The sequence below is a fragment of the Trichechus manatus genome, unplaced genomic scaffold (genome assembly GCF_000243295.1).
Source record: "Trichechus manatus latirostris isolate Lorelei unplaced genomic scaffold, TriManLat1.0 scaffold00145, whole genome shotgun sequence".
Lineage (NCBI taxonomy): Eukaryota > Metazoa > Chordata > Mammalia > Sirenia > Trichechidae > Trichechus > Trichechus manatus.
Window position 1 is genome coordinate 4,841,211 of NW_004444081.1, and position 15,993 is coordinate 4,857,203.

At 49.1% G+C, this 15,993-nt stretch overlaps 1 protein-coding gene across 1 annotated transcript in view; it reads right to left on the minus strand.

Annotated features, from left to right (window-relative positions):
• The window catches only part of LMX1A (LIM homeobox transcription factor 1 alpha), a 207,430-nt gene extending 200,001 nt beyond the window's left edge, over positions 1 to 7,429 (minus strand). Inside the window, exons 1-3 of the mRNA XM_004385762.1 lie at positions 7,074 to 7,429; positions 6,230 to 6,327; positions 3,756 to 3,942 (exon numbers count right to left, since the gene is read on the minus strand). Of these exons, the coding sequence (XP_004385819.1) occupies positions 3,756 to 3,942; positions 6,230 to 6,305 (263 nt within the window). The 5' untranslated portion in view covers positions 6,306 to 6,327; positions 7,074 to 7,429. The remainder of the gene's footprint in view (positions 1 to 3,755; positions 3,943 to 6,229; positions 6,328 to 7,073) is intronic.
• Between the last annotated feature and the right edge of the window lie 8,564 nt (positions 7,430 to 15,993).

Genomic DNA, 15,993 nt, shown 5'->3' on the forward strand with positions numbered 1-15,993 from the left:
AAGTCCCCCGGGCTGGAAAAATGTTCTGGTTGTCTGCTAACTTTCAGGAATGCTGAAATCCAGTTTTTAAGTACCCACACCTATAGCGTGCTAATGTGTTTTATCTGACATAGTACAGCTTTATCAATTTGGTAAATGTTACTATCCCACCTAACTACTTTGATCACATTTCATGGACAATGAAGGTCACCTCCAGTTCTTAATTTCTGAGATGTTCATAAAACAGTTTGCTACATTCCAGCCTTAACTGCTTATTTGTTCTGGGTAATCAGAGGATAAGTTATTCCCAAGGCTGTTACAGAGTTTGAGACAAACCTTGAACAAAACATCCCACAAGTCTTTCAATAAATGGCTGCGTGTTCATGACGCCCCGGTCGATTCAATTTTTTTTAAAAAATTAGACAAAGTTGGTGTTGGACATCATGAAGCTGTACCAATTACAGTGAAACCTGAGAAAGCCAGAACTCAATGGGACTGCCTTGTTTTTCTGGGTCTTGCAAGTTTTCCGCCTTTGACAGGGTGCAGTCTTACCATTTTTCTATCTCTCGTTTTAGTGGAAAATATTTGTGTTTTCCTTCTCTGACAGGTTTCTGCCTTACACAGGTTCCAGCTTCCACAGGTTTTACTGTAGTTGAGAGACTGGGATTTTCACTTTTTAATAGGCTGCCTGACATCTCAGATATGCAGCTAATAATTCCAATGTAAAACCGCCCATCAGCCAGAAATGCACATACAAAGGGCTAAAATAAATAAACTTTCTTTGTTAATATTTGCGACCCTCACAAAAGATTGCACGTTAGCTACAGATTCCTTTCATTTAAATGTATAGAAATATCATTTGAACTTCGTCAATTTTGGAAACAAGGGCATTGCCCAAATATTTGCTTTGTATTAATTGCTCTAGAATTTATCATCATTGTCCTACCACTTCAGTCTCGTTTTCCTCTCCATTTACCTTGCCTGGGTCTCAAATTTTAAAAAAGATCAACCAAAACGTATTTGTTAAACAAAAAAGTATACTATCATATTATCTGCCCACATCTTGCTCCCTGTATTAGCTTCATTGTTATTGTCTAAAATTGAGTTGTATCCCTCTGGGGGATAAAGGTCTAGTCATTCCAGACAGCTTCTGTTTCATCCCTGTCCTGCACTCCAAGTAGAGTTGGTGTTTGAAACATGCTTGACTGTTAGGGTAACACAGATAGGAAAGGTACTAGGCTATAAGCCTCCTGAAGGCAAGATTTGAGCCTTTTTCTCACCTGCTAGCCCAGTGCTGAAAAAAAGCTTGTTGTGATTGAAAGATTGTCCTGAGCCTAATTACAAGCAAACAAACAAAAAGCCTCTTCTTTCTCTCCCAGAGCCTTTACCATGCAGACGAATACCATTAAGAATATCAAATATATTCAAGCCCTGTTTTGTTGGAAGAAGAATGGGATAGGGGTAGAAGAGGAGAAAAAAAGAAAGAAAATTAGTCTAAAAAACAACTGAGGAGGCTGAGCACAGACCAGTGCTGACGGTGTGCCATGAGCGAGAGTACAATTAACTCGATTCTGGACATTCATGTTTCCAGAAAATATATAAAGATTGAAATTTAAACCTTCGTAACAACAACACCTCTCTGACCACTGTAGCTCACAGCCCTCTATAAAATGTTCTGGCCAACAGCTGGCAAGTTGATCCCTGTAATTTTCCCTTTGCAGAAATAGCTCTGTGAGAAGAGAACTATCTCATGGGCTAATAAACCCCAAACCTCGAAGAACCTGGAGGGCTGAAATGGAAGGGACATTGTTGTGTTAAGTACTTTACAACAACTGTTTCTTCTCCTCTTGACACAGCCTGACTTCCTTAAAGAAGATTTGACTGGCCAGACAGCTGTGTTGACCCTGAAGCCTTCTTTGAGTTGTGATTTTTTTTTTAACAAACAGAATAGAAATTCACAATGCAAATCCTTTCCTAAGCTCCAATACTTTTGAATTTGCTAGTGTTCTGCCTTAAAGATGTGCACACTAAAAGATGTGGACACTTCAGTAATCTATAAGCAGAAAGATAAAGATTAGGTCCATACCACACTCAAACCTTTACGTGAGAAGCGAGCAATCAACCAGGAGCTTTGTCTAAGGGTGATACTTGAAGTTGCGTGGGCGAAATCGGGTCAAGCACCCAAAAAATGCAGTTTTCTCTCAGATACTGTGGCACCAAACAAACGGCAAAGAACAGACACAGGCATAACTTCTTTCAAAAATGTTAATAACAGTTTTCACTTTGTGAAGCGGGCATGCAGAGTTTTCAGTTCTTCATATATTTCTGCATTGCCAGCCCCTCCAAAATTGAGCACGTATTTTTTTTTTAATCTGAAAAATGTAGTTATTATCTTTTCAAAGCGACAACAACAAAAAGTGCCCAGTACTGTTTCCACATGGGGGAAATATTGAACCATTCTATGGAAAAGGAGCACGGAGTAACAGAAAGAATTAGGTTTAACCGTTCCGTCAGTTTTGGTAAACCTCATAGCTCAGGCAACATGGAAAAGAAGGTATTTTTGTTCTTTCTCAATGCGTTTTGTCAGCGTGAGACTTTCCCCGCACACCCCTTCTTAGCACGTTTTAAATAACATGTAAAGAACTGCTTTTCAAGCACACTAACCCTCCCTTGATTATCCTTACATAGTGCTGTCCCTTTTATTCACCAGAGACAAATGCAGAATTCCTCTGCGCGTGCACGCGCGCACGCGGTCACATATACCACTCCTAGAATTCAAAAGCAAAGGCCTTCGTTTCTGCCACCTTTCTCTCCTTCAATATCCGCCACAGCCCTGCGAAGCCAATGGCTATTAATTAGCCGTTTTCACAAGGAAAAGCAGTTCCCTCTCCCTACATCCTGAATTCTTCTGTGCTTGCCTAGTGAGAACTGGGAAATCCCTTCAACTCCTAGCCTCATGCCGGCTTTACGCATTGCAGAAATCTAGATTCGAAATAGTCTGCTATCTTAAATGGCTGCCATACCTGCCTCCCAATTCTCCTCAAAACACACCATGGCGACGGGAGGGAACTAAATCTGCTGCCTGGCAGAATTGCATACCAATACTGGGGCTACGAGGAGGCGTAGGTTGGAGGAGGGTGCGTCAGGTCAGGCCCCAACTTCTGGCCTAACAGCCCCTGCTCGCGGGGGCTTTGGAAAAACGGGGGGTGAGGGAGGCAGTGAGGGGGGCCAAAAATGGTGTGCACCGGGCTCAGAGGCAGGGTCAGCAGCGCCATTTCCAAGCCGATTCCGTCGGAATCCCAGCCGACAAACCCGAGCGCGAAACTCGCGCACGGGACTGAAGCCGTGAGGTCAATACAGCCTCGTCGCCCGGCACACGCGCGAGGAGACAGGGGCCACTGGCAACCCACCGGGCACACCTGGGAACGGGGGGACGAAGCTTGATGGGATCAAAGCCCCACAGAGGAGTGGCCTCTGGAAATGGACCCAGTCAGGGAAAGGGCCTGCGAGGGCTGAAAACAAGGCTGGCGGACCATGGAAGGCAGCAACAGCGCGTGCTTCTGCAGGGCCCGGGCCGTGGACGCGCACACCAGCGCGGATTTTTGCGGCCCTTCAAGTATAGAAAAGAGGGTGAGAGGGCGTTCTGCTTCTCTGGGAGGGTTTGGGTGCCTCTTGTACCTTCCGACAGCGAATGTGGGTAAGGAGGTAGAAAGAAAGTCACCGGCGCACGCTGATGCCTGTGCGTGGGATCACGCTCGAGCGGCGCTGCCACTTACTTCTCATAGTCATACTTGCAGTACAGTTTCTTGTCCCGGTAGAAGCAGGTGGTCTCTAGGGGCTCTTTGCAGGAGGCGCACTGCACACACTGCTCATGCCAGAAGCTGTCGTTGAGCCGCAGCAGAAACCTGTCCGAGATGACCCGCTGACAGCCCTCGCAGACAGACTTGGGGCTCACCGCTCTGCCTGCAGCCGCAACAGACGTTCATGAGTGAGCCGGACCCGCCCCGAATCCCCGACAAACCCGGCCCTGACCCGCTCCCGATCCCTCCACACCCATGAACTGCCCCCCCCACACACACACACACACAAACACCCCGCGCTGTGCTGACCCTCTCCTACCCCCAGGGAGTCCCCTGATAATCAACCTAGCCAAGAATTGGAGGGTAGAGAAAAATCAAACCAAGTGACGCTTCCAATAAAGGGCGATTTTGTGGAAAAGGTTTAAGCCCTATCGGGGAGGGAGCGGAAATCAGTAACTGGCCTTTAATTATCAAACATACCCGGGTAAGCGCGCAAATGTGCAAGCGTCCCGTAAAATTAGACTAGAAATAAATTTGTGCTCAGGTTTATCACACAGTGATTAATCATTAAATCACTCACTATGCTTGTCTCTATTGACCATTTTTAAAACTGAGTCGATAAAAAGACTTTTTGTTTCTTTTGTTAAAACGTAATTTTGTTCTTTTTTGAGGGGGAACTTGATTTTTTTTCTTCCTAAAAAGTCCTGTGCATACGAAAACATGGTAACTGTCTCTTCCAAGGCAAACCCAGTGTTGTTCAAACCAATGAACTCCAAACTGCTGTGTCTTGGCTGCCGTGCAAATTGCAAATGAGGTTTTTTTTTATATATATATATAATTAAGAGATGTCAAGATAAGGGGAAGGAAAAAAAATGGTGAAAGATGCAGGGCGCAGAGATGCCGCGGAGAGTCCCGGGCAGGATTTCCAGCTTCGGGCGCGCCAAGCAGCCCTGCATGGGGATGAAACCGATCCCAAACCGACTGCGCAGACAGAGTCCGCTGTCTTACCCCTTGGACTTTTCTCTGTTAACGTTCCTTTGGTTTTTTTGTTTTTTTGAGTTTTGTGTGTGTGTGGTGGGGTTGTTTGTTTTGTTTTCTCTTTCCTTTTTTGAGAGGGGCCTTGGCTGCCTCTTTAGGCACTATTCACAGCTATTTAAGGAAGACCTTGTCCCCAGTAACAACGCTCTCGAGCTTGCTTTCCAAAATGGTCCTGATTCCTCCCAATTTCTTGGCTAAGCTCCTCTCTCTTTATCGCAGGTCAGGCTCAAGAGCGGGGCTGGAGGCTTTGGGCTGCAGGCAGGAGTGTGGCTATGTAAAGCAGTGAGATAGTTCTCAGTTTTAAAACTCCCTTTCCATTCTGCTGGGTCTCGGCGTCCCGGGACACGAGCCGGGGGTTGGGAGAGGACGTGGGGCGAGCGGAGCACACAGGGCGCACGCAGTGTATGTGCACAAATTAGCGTGCGCTCGGCGCCCCGGCAGCGCCTGCTCTGGCCCACGCACCCTTCGGAGGCTGGACAGAGAAGGGACGTTCCTGAAAGGGGGGCTGAAAGAGGGGAGCGCAGTGCGCGTCATTTCGTTTCATCTGGGGTGAGGGGTGGGAGATTCCTTTCCGGATATGGTTTCTCCAGCCCAACTGTCTCATCCTCCGCCTTCACCCCGCTCTAGCGGTTCCAAATGAGGGAAGGAGGTTTAAGTGACAAAACGAAAATCTCTCCCTGTAAAACACTAAAAATGAAACACCCGTTCCCCAGACTTGCAAGCACTGAGGGGGGAAAAAACACTCGCAGCAAGAATCCTTGGCCCCAGCTCTGGGAGACCCGCGCGTGTGGACCCTTTGGCTCGTCGCTCCTCCACGGTCGCTGAGAAGGGGCTAGGGGGCGGGGGGAACATGCCGGACCCGGGATCCGGCTCCAGTTAATTAAAACCGAAGAGAGGGCCCCGCCGCGGGGGCTAATCCCCGCGCGGCGCTGCCCATCGGCCCGGAAAAGCCTATCGGCCGTGCCTGGAGCTGAAATTGGGGCTGGAGTTGGTGGGGGCGAGAAATTGCCTCGAACTTGGGCGCTCCTGGCTTCGGGTCTCGGATTCCCGCCCTTGGGCCGCCGAGAAGAGGACGGCATTTATGAGACGTCGATCAGCTCTGTGATTAAAAACCCAGTCTTGAGTATTTTTAATCACTTGCCACTCAGACGCCTGCAAACAAGCTCGCCAGCCCCTTGCGGCCTTGGGGAATTCGGTGCCCGATGCGTGAGGCCGCAGGCACCTTGTTGGTTTGGGGTAGGGAAGCTAACCCCCCGGAACGGACGGACGGGCGGACAGAGAGTGGGCTCAACTGAGTGCATGAAGCGAAGCGCTAGCTCCCGAGAGCTGACCAGGTCCCAGTGAGGGGGGCTCCCGGGCCCAAGGCCTGGCAGAAAGAGGGTGCGCCCGGGGCGCATGGCCTAAAAGCTCACCCAACAGCGAGGAGAAGGAGGCCGAAGTCTCGATGGCGCTTTGGAAATTCTCTTCCATCTTCAGGCCGTCCAACATGATCGGGCCAGGCCGGGTGGACCTGCGGAAAAGAGGAAGCCACGCGTCTAGCGTCCGTGCCCGCTGGGACGCGGCGCCCGAAGCCACCGCACTCCTGGGAAAAGACAAAGGGAGTGTCCAGGACGACCAGAACGAGCCAGGAGAGTAGAGTCCAGCCAAGAGAAATGTGGGGTAGGGGAGAGAGACAAGTCACAGAGAACTGCTCTGACTGATCTGATGTCACTCGAAGTCAACGCGTTATGTACTTAGGCCTCCGCCCCCCAACGGCGTTTCTCCTTCCCCAGCTCTCCCACCCCCCCGCCCCGAGGCCCCAGGTTTCCTATCCCGAGTCCGACTCCGCCCCAACCTACACTAATATGGCCCTAGGGACGCCTGTTCGGGAACACAGTTACCAAGGTATGAAGGGATTAAAAGGAGTAAGTGCTCTTCCTCGCGGGGCTGGCCCAGGCACGCGGGACTACGGGGTCTGCAGCCAACTCCCCAGCCGTTCCCGCGGTGGTCCTCACCTGCCACGGCCGGGGAGGGGCAGAGTAAGCGACCCAAAGACCGTCCCGCCTGCTCCGGGACTCCGAGCGTGCGCTCTGCTGGGGGGCGCGCGGGAAGGTCCGCCAGCCAGTCGGCCGGTGTCGGGAATGTCTGCAGGAGCAAAGCAGTCGCTTCGGGGAGGAGCCGCGACTGGCCCCGGCTCCCTCTTGGATGCATTTCAAATCAACTTTTCAGAAACACGCCCGCCCGAGCCGGATCGTAGGAACCGGCAGTCTTCCTTACCTGATGGGCGAGCTCGCTGGCCGCTGCAGGAGCGGAATGAAGTTGCCGAGCGCCGGGGGACGCTTCGGCCCGGGAGGCGTCAGCCCGCGAGGCTGCAGCCGGAGCAGCCGCCCCCGGCTCCGGCGCGCCCGAGAGGGAGCCCGAGCGAACGCCGTCCCTTGGCTTCGCTCCTTTGCGCACCCGGGCCGGGAAGTGGCCGCGGGCGCCCAGCCTTCTCGGGACGTCCCGCCAGCCCGCGTCGCTTCTCAGGAGAGGGGGATGTCGGATGCCTCTCTGAGGCTAGGAGGGAAGGCTGGGGCCCGGAGTCCTGGGTGCGAGTCGGGCCCTGCTTCACTCGGGCGGATCCGCCTGCTTCTGACCGGGGCCGCGCCGCTGCGTGCGCGGCAGCGGGAAGGGGGTGGGGTGCTCAGGGCGGGGGGCTGGGAGCGCGTCCAGTGGCTGGGCCGCGGCGCTCCCTCTCCGAGCAGAGCTGCGCGGCCCACCTCGCCGCGGCGGCGGTGCGCCCCTCCGCCTCTGCAACCTCCCGGGCACGCAAAGTTTCCTCCCCTCCAAGTGTAACTGCTAACTCGTAGCGCGCGGGCCCGGTCGCGGTCCGCGGCTCCGCGCCCTCGCTGGGCCCCAGTCGAGGTCTCCGCGCCACCTGGACCGCGGCGCCAGCACGCTCCTTGCCTGGCGGCTCTCCGACCACCGCAAGTGATGAAAGCACGGGAATCCTCATCCCGGCCCGGGCCGCGCCAAGAAATCGCTTGCCCGGAGTAGTTTGCGGGCCCAGCAGCTCGCAGCTCCTCCAACCCCTTCTCCATCACCTGGGGCTCCCGCAAGTTCCCAGCTTCCCGCCTTTTATTTCGAAACCGCGTTTTAGATGGTTCACCAATAGAGTGTGCAGATGCTATAGGACCCATGGCCAAGGCTTAAAACCAGGCTCCTGGTAGAGATTAGATGGAATCTGACCTCCAGACGGTGAGCCCGCAATGACACTGAAGTCAGTTTAGGTGGCATTCTTAAGGCAACAAAGTATCTGGGGGAAAATGTGAATTCCTCAAACCTCTGACTTCAGAGCCTCCAGGGCTAGGGGCAGGGTCTTAATCGTCTATGTATCCCGGGAGGTTGGTATAGTGCCTGGGCCCGAGCACATGCTCAATAAATATAACACTGGCTAACACTTATGGAACATTTATTTTGTGCTAGGCTTGGTTGCATGGTTAACTCATTTAATCTTTACAACAATCCAGATGGGGACAATATTACAGGTGAGGAAAACAGAGCACGGAGTCCAAGTCAGGTCACCTGAATACAACAGAAAGGTTAAATTCAGTCGGATTCTCAGGGGCCCCCTGATTACCCATGGACTGAGCTGAATTGGCATTGGCAGGCACTTTGGCAAAATGAACCCAAGCAGAGGAGATGCCACATAGCAGACGTTTTCTATTACCTTCTCCAAGGACAGGACCACATCCTTATTTAAAAAAAAAAAAAAAAATAGCGCTGGCAGCAACTTGCTCCAATTTGTTTTAGGAGCGTGACCTCACTCACCATTCTAAGTGCTTTCCACCAGCAGGCACAAGCCAAACACTCAATATGACTTCAGAACAAGGGAAAAGGGCAGAGACTTTAATACTTTACATTTGTGTGCTGCTTTATACTTTTCAGGATACTTTCACATACTTGATTTTGCTTGATCTTTACAACAAACTTGTGAGGTAAGCAGAACAAATAGTTTTATCCATTGTTTAAGATGAATCTTTGGGGCTTAAGCAGCTAAGAGATTTGTCCAATGTTGTCTAAATGGCTGGTGGGATCTCTTGACACATGTTCTTTGTCCTTTTTGCCACCTGGGGTACGCAGGGTGTGAAAGAAAATATGAATTACAAATATTCTTACGAAAATATATAAAACAGAAGTGAAAAACCATTGCCATCGAGTTGATTCCAACTCATAGCAACCCTATAGGAGCGTGTAGAACTCCCCCGCAGAGTTTTCAAGGAGTGGCTGGTGGATTTGAACAGCCGACCTTTTGGTTAGCAGCTGAGCTCTTTAGAAAAAATAGAACAGGGTGAATACAACAATAAGGGATATTTTTAAATGCCCAAATGACTTTTGAATTCTCTACAGGTCTTGAATTTATGAAACATGTTTAACTAGTGGTAAGAGTATTCGTTTTAGAGAACAGCCTTAAAGGAGATAGATTCTCATTTGATCTGGGGCTTAAAACCTTTCAAATGGCCTGTGCATTTGGAAGGAAGCATGATTAGTGTAGGGTACACAAGCTTTGGGTGGAAATGTCTCTTCCCAGCTGGCCCTTGGACACCTTCAGGATGGGTACCAGGTCTCACAATCACATTGTTAGCCCCACCACCCTTAGCAAGGAGCCCTGGTGATGCAATGGTTAAGTGCTCAGCTGCTAACTGAGGACAGAGATTAGAACCCACCAAGCAGCTCCGTGGGAGAAAGACCTGGTGATCTGGTCCTGTAAAAACTACATCCTAAGAAGCCCTGTAGGGAAGTTCTACTCTGTCACACAGGGTTGCTATGAGCCGAAATCAACTCAATGGCACCTAACAACAACAACAACACCACCACCCTTAGCACAGGGCCAGGCACATATATGTGACTAACAAATACCGTTACCTCAATTGATGGATGAACAGAGCTGTCACTATAGGAGGCGGCACTGCAGTGGACAAGAAAGTCATTTGGCTCAGGAATAGGAACTCAGTTCCATTCCCAGCCCTGCCTCTGAGTCAACCTGATACATCAATCAGCTCACCCTTCTGGATTTCAATTCCTCCTCTCTGAAATGAAAAGCCCTAGTGGCACAGTGGTGAAGAAAAAGGTCGGCAGTTTGAATCCACTAGCCACTCCTTGGAAGTCCTATGGGGTAGTTCTACTCTGCCGTAAAGGATCGCTATGAGTTGGAATCTACTCAACGGCAACAGGTTTGGTTTGGTTTTCTCTGAAATGAAGGGGCTACACTATATATGTTCTGTAAGGTCCTCCATAGTCTAAAATTTGTGACATCAGACCAGCTTTGGTGAGTGGGGTGGGAAGTAAAACCGACAGGTCCTTAACATATGCCTTGTGGTATTTATTTAGGTATAGATTTGGGTGATGAGTCTAAGCAATATGTCTAAACCAATGAAGATACCCTTAAAAACCAAACCCGTTGCTGTCAAGTTGATTCCATCTCATAGAGACCCTATAAGACAGAGTTGAACTGCCCCGTAGGGTTTCCAAGGAGCGGCTGGTGGATTTGAACTGCCGACCTTTTGGTCAGCAGCTGTAGCTTGCCAAGGCTCTTAACCACTACGCCACAAGATACAATTTGTTTATTTGGAGTTTTGTCTTTTATGATTTCTTTTTACCTCTCCCAATGAATTGGGAATCATGAATCCCGCTCCTACCTCAGTATTGTTTCAGTGTTTGGCCTTAGCCAAGTCAGTGACGTGACGAATGAATGGACAGGCGGACAGACGAATGATCATCCTGATCTATCTGTGAAAGATCCTCTTGATAATGCCTAGTGGTTTTCCATTTTGAACACGAACAGCTATTATCTGACCTTCTTAATGAAAGAAGATGCCTAGGACCCACCATCCAGAGCCCTTTACAAAGAAAAAGCCATTTTCTCCCTTTTATCAGAAAGAAGTATTTTCCTTTGAGAATTTGTGCATATGAGGCAAACAGGTAAGTGGCTTCAGAAAAGATTCCTCAAATTACAGAATTTTAAAGTTGGAAGTGAACTTACCGCTCCCCTGGTCCAACTATCTAGTTTATATTGAGTTAGAATTCATTTCCCTGGTGCTTCCACGCTCTGGCCCACAGACTCCTACTTGCAAGGCCTTTCCAATGTGGGCAGAGCTGCCCTCACCATCCTGTCCACTTTTCTCTGAGTCTGCTCCAGTATTTCTACATCTGCCATAAACAATGGCGCCCAAACCCGCTGCAACTTTGCAGTGATGGTGTGTTCAGGGCCTCATTTCCCTTCTCCCTTCTCTGGCGGTAACACACCCATTAACGTGGCTTGAGTTTGTGTGAGCGTTTTCAGTGGCTGCTGCTGATTGACACTGTCTGTGCTATTAACCGAACCTCTGAAGTCCTTTTCCACACGGGCCACATCGTTCCCAAGCTGTATTTGTACAACCGGTGTTCGGATTCAAGTGTGGAAATTTACATTTCTCTGTGCTAAGAGATAAGTGGTTGTTCCAAATGTCAGGAATCTTACAACTTCAAGTATATTCCAGGAGATCCAGGGACTATGACTTAAGCCTAGTAAAGAAAAGGTAGAGCTGTTGCCAGGTTGGCCTGGAAGCTGCCATCACTGGGGGAAGAGAGGCAAGGGCCAAAGAACGAGAAGTATCTGTGGCGTCCCAAAAGGATGTTTAGGGACCCGGTAACCTTCGAGTGGGAGATCCCCTGACCCTTGTCCTGCCCCCGTCCATCATCTCTCTGCAGTCAGATAGCAACTTGTGGACGATGAGGGTGAGACATGCACGCTAGCTGTGGGACAGCCCCTTCCTATGACAGAAAACATAAAAGCAAAACTATCAGATTCATGAATCTTTGTGGCCAAGTTTTGGGGAGAGGAGTGAGGATGGAGGAGGCAAAGACGGATGGTTGGTGGGAGGGGAGGTCGGGAGGGAGAGGGCTGGCCTGCTATAGAGTGGAGATGACAGGAACACTTTTTTTACTTTCCTTTTCTTGCTCTCATTTCTGTGTTTTATTAAGGGAAACACAAAAGTTAAATTGTGTTATTTGTTTAAAAATGTCAAAGTGCATTCCAAGCAAGGGGAAGAAAAGCAGGAACATTACTGCCTAGACAGGGACAGTACTCTAATGAGGCAGATAGAGACCGGCGTGGTGGGGGACAGCTTGAGCTACAGACTACCCTGACCTCGGAGTCTTTTCCCATGAATCCCCTGGACCTCCTCTGCCACTACGGCTCTCAAAGGAGCTGGAGAACCAAGTGTCTCCACGCTTTGTGGGGTAAAAACGGGTATCCCAACCAGCTGCTGGAACAGGAAGGAAGTCAGGCAGGGCAAATAGGGATCCCCTCCTTTCACACGAGCCAGGTCTCCTTGGCATGGCAAGGACCACCCAGGGTGCAGGACGCTCGTCCAGCTAACGCACCAGGAAAACCAGCTGCCATCGAGTCAAGTTGACTCCAACTCATGGCGACCCCGTGTGTGTCAGAGTAGAACTGTGCTCCATAGGGTCGGTTTTTTGTTTTTGTTTTTTTTATATAATATTTTGTTGTGATTTGGTGAAAGTTTACTCAGCAAGTTAAGGCTTCCATTCGACAATTTCTGCACAAATTGTTCAGTAACATTCGTTACGTTTTTCACAATGTGTCAACATTCTCTTCGATTGCGTTCTGGTTGTTCCATTTCCAGTGCTCTAGTTTCCCTGCCCCCTTATCTTCTCATCTTTGCTTTAGAGTAAACGTTGCTCTTTTGGTCTCATACAGACGGTTTTTTAGTAGAGCACCAATCTAATGGGTAATGTCCTTTATTTTGTGTGTCATTCTGCAATTTCGCTAAAAGGTGATCTCAGGGGATAGTTTCAGTTCCAGGTCTGAAGAGTGTCTCAGGGCGATTCCATAAGGTTTCCAATGGCTGATTTTTCAGAAGTAGATTGCCAGGACTTTCTTCCCAGGTGCCGCACTCTGGGTGGACTCAAACCTCCAAACTTACAGTTGGCAGTTGAGCACGTTAACCAGTTGCACAACCCGGGGACTCCCCAGCTATCAAAGATACCACTGAAAGCTCTGCACACTTTGGACCATGGAGGAGAATTACCTGCACGCTTGCTTTGTCTCCCCATTGGCCTGTGAGCTCCTTAAGAAAAGACTCCATGTCAGATTCACCTGGGTTTCTACTCTGTCCCCACAATGCTTCCCATGCCAGAGAGAACCAATGAGTGTTTGTTGACTAAAGAGAGAATGCCCTAAAGGTTTCATCTACACCATGGTATAATGAGGTGTACTGGGAAGAGCATGCATAGGCTTTGAAACAGAGAGACCTGAGTTCAAATCCAAGCTCAGACATTTGCAAGCTGTTTAATCTTAAATTACTCCACCACTGCATGCTCTAGTGTCCTTGTCTGTACAAGGAGAGGAATAAGATATTCCTTGAGAGAGGATGGATTGAGTAATCTGCCTGGTCAACTTCACGTTCAAGTTGCTGTTAAGTCCCCCTTTAGCCCCACCGTGAACAAAGGGACACAGCTTCTGATGGAAAATCACCTCGCTTTGCCCTGCTCTCATAAGCAAACAGGAGCCACGCCAGCATTCAGTCAGGGAGTCTGTGGGTCTAACGATAGCAGGCCCCGCTGTAATCGAGGCACTGCTGTGCCCTGGATAAGCTGTGCTGTATGGCTGAGAGGGTAGCATTGCAGAGGGGTTAAGACCATGGTTCCTGGAGTCAGACAGACCTGGGATCAGTCATTGGCTCCACCACTTATGATGACCTTAGGCAAGTTCCTTAATCTCTCCAAGCCTCAGTTTCCCCTTTGATAAACTGAGGAAATAATTGGGAGGTTGTTATATGTGTTAAATGAAGTAGAACCGAACCCAAACCCTTTGTCGTCGAGTCAGTTCTAACTCACGGGGAGCCCATGCTTTACAGAGGGTTTACTTGATACAATCGTTATGGAAGTAGATTGCTGGGCCTTTCTTTTGCAGTACTTCCGGATGGGTTCAACCCTCCAGCCTTTAGGTTAGTAGTCAGTGCAAACCATTTGTGCTACCTACAAAATACCTAACACAGTGATAGGCACACACTAAGAACTGAATTTTAGCTGCTATTTTCCTTATTAGATAATAAGCCCCTCTAGGACTATGTTTTTATTTAGATCTATAGCCCTAGGACTTAGCAACTAGACATAGGTGTCCAGAAGATGTGACTTGAATTAAACTGAACTGAATTGAATTGAAGACAGTCTTTGCTCTGACTGAGGCTCATATGGAATCTGGCTCTCGGTTCCACCTACAACTCAAGAAAAGGTATTTCTTTGGAAACGATCTCACAGGCCCTGTAAAAACCCCCAGACTGCAGGCTTCCCCATGAGCCCTTCACTCCTGGGCCCTGACAAGCCCCATCTTTGACATCCACATGTGATACTTCACGCCAAATAGCAGGAACCTGGAGAGATGGGGGAGGGGCGCAAGGCATGGACTCCTCAGGCACCAAAATAGAGAAGGGGCTGAGATGACGTCTGTTACAATCCGCGTGAGTTCTGGTGCTCACCACACCTAAGCTGCTATGCGGAGAATGTGTGGGTGAATGAGGCAGACGCTCCTGGACACAATGCCCAGCAGGGCATTTGGAGGCCTGGCTAAAGCCTTTTGCTGCACTCGGGTACCCACTGCCGGGGTACAGCAGCTGTGGGCTAAGCAGGCAATGCCCAGGGCAGAGGCAGCTGGTCTGAAGGAGAGAGCTGTGCTGGAGGAGGTAGGAGGCCATCCCACCAGTTCCAGGAGTTAGACCCCCAGCTTCTTACAGGTGTTTTAAGAAGGAAGGGACCTTACCTGCATCTCCATCCACCAAGGACAAACAAGCCAGAGTGGCTGCTGAGAGAATACTGGAGACACCCCCACCCCTCCCAACCCCAGAACACACATACACTCATTTCTCCCGTTTCTGTAACGATTACAGCCCTGGAAGCCCCATGGGGCAGTTCTACTGCATCCTATAGGGTCACTATGAGTCGGAATTGACTGGACGGCAATGGGTAGTTGGCTTTAGGAGACAGTTTATAACAAAAGAACAAACTTATATAACTCGGGACAATGAAGATCAAATCCACATTTAGCATTAACAGTGTTTGAACATTTTTACTTTTATATATTAACTGTATCTCACCTCTTCTGAAAAGAATTTTACTCAACATGAAACTAAAGACGTGCACCACCGATTAATAACACAGAGCTACACAATTAGAAATAGAGAAGACAGATAATGCAGATACGCTAAATACAGGGGTTAATAGTTGTCTCTTTGAGGGCAGGGGCCATGCCTCGCTCACCGTGGCTTGATCTAACATAGTGCTGAGTACATACCTGGCATCTGTTATGCATGAACAAATGGATGAACAAATGAACGCTGTGACTACGAGTCTAATTTGCCTGTAAGCTTCCTGGTAAACCAACAGCAAACCACCACTGCCATCGAGTCGATTCCGACTCATAGCGACCCTATAGAACAGAGTAGAACTGCTCCATAGGGTTTCCAAGGAGCAGCTAGTGGGTTCAAACCACTGACCTCTCAGTTAGCAACAGAGCACTTTAACCACTGTGCCACGAGGGAAGCTGAGGCGAAAAGGGAACTATCCAATCGATAGATGTTCTCCTACCAGTATTAGAGTTGCGATTGTGGATTTGTTTGAGTGAACAAAAAATAAGGTCTATCCTCAGTCCTCATAGCTCCAGACCCCTGTGGCCAAGCTGGTAGACAATGCCCCTTCCCTCCCCAGTCCTCAGCACAGTGCCTTGCACAAAATAAGTATTCACTGCACAAATAAATCAATAGGATTGTTATAACTAAAGGTCCTCTGATGCATCTAAAATATGATTCCATTTCCAGCCTTCTTATCCTACAAATAATTTATCCACAACCCTTTCTGGACCTTAAAGAGTGGGGAAAACTTGTCAGGAGGATATTGAAGTTGAAGGCATTCCAGGTAGGTGGCATGGCTTGAGCAAAGGCACAAAGGGCAGAAAGCCCAGGTGACTTGCTTGGAAGAAGTGGAGCAGCCCAGGGGGCTTTGAATGCCAGAGCTTACAGTTACTCTGTAGGCAGTACAGAGCCTTTGAAAGTTCTGCATCAGAGGAGTAAAATTAATCAGGAGTTTAGTTCAAGATGATGAAATCTGGTATCAGTATGGCTGATAAATTCAAATGAAGAAGAAAGGGGAGGTAGAACAG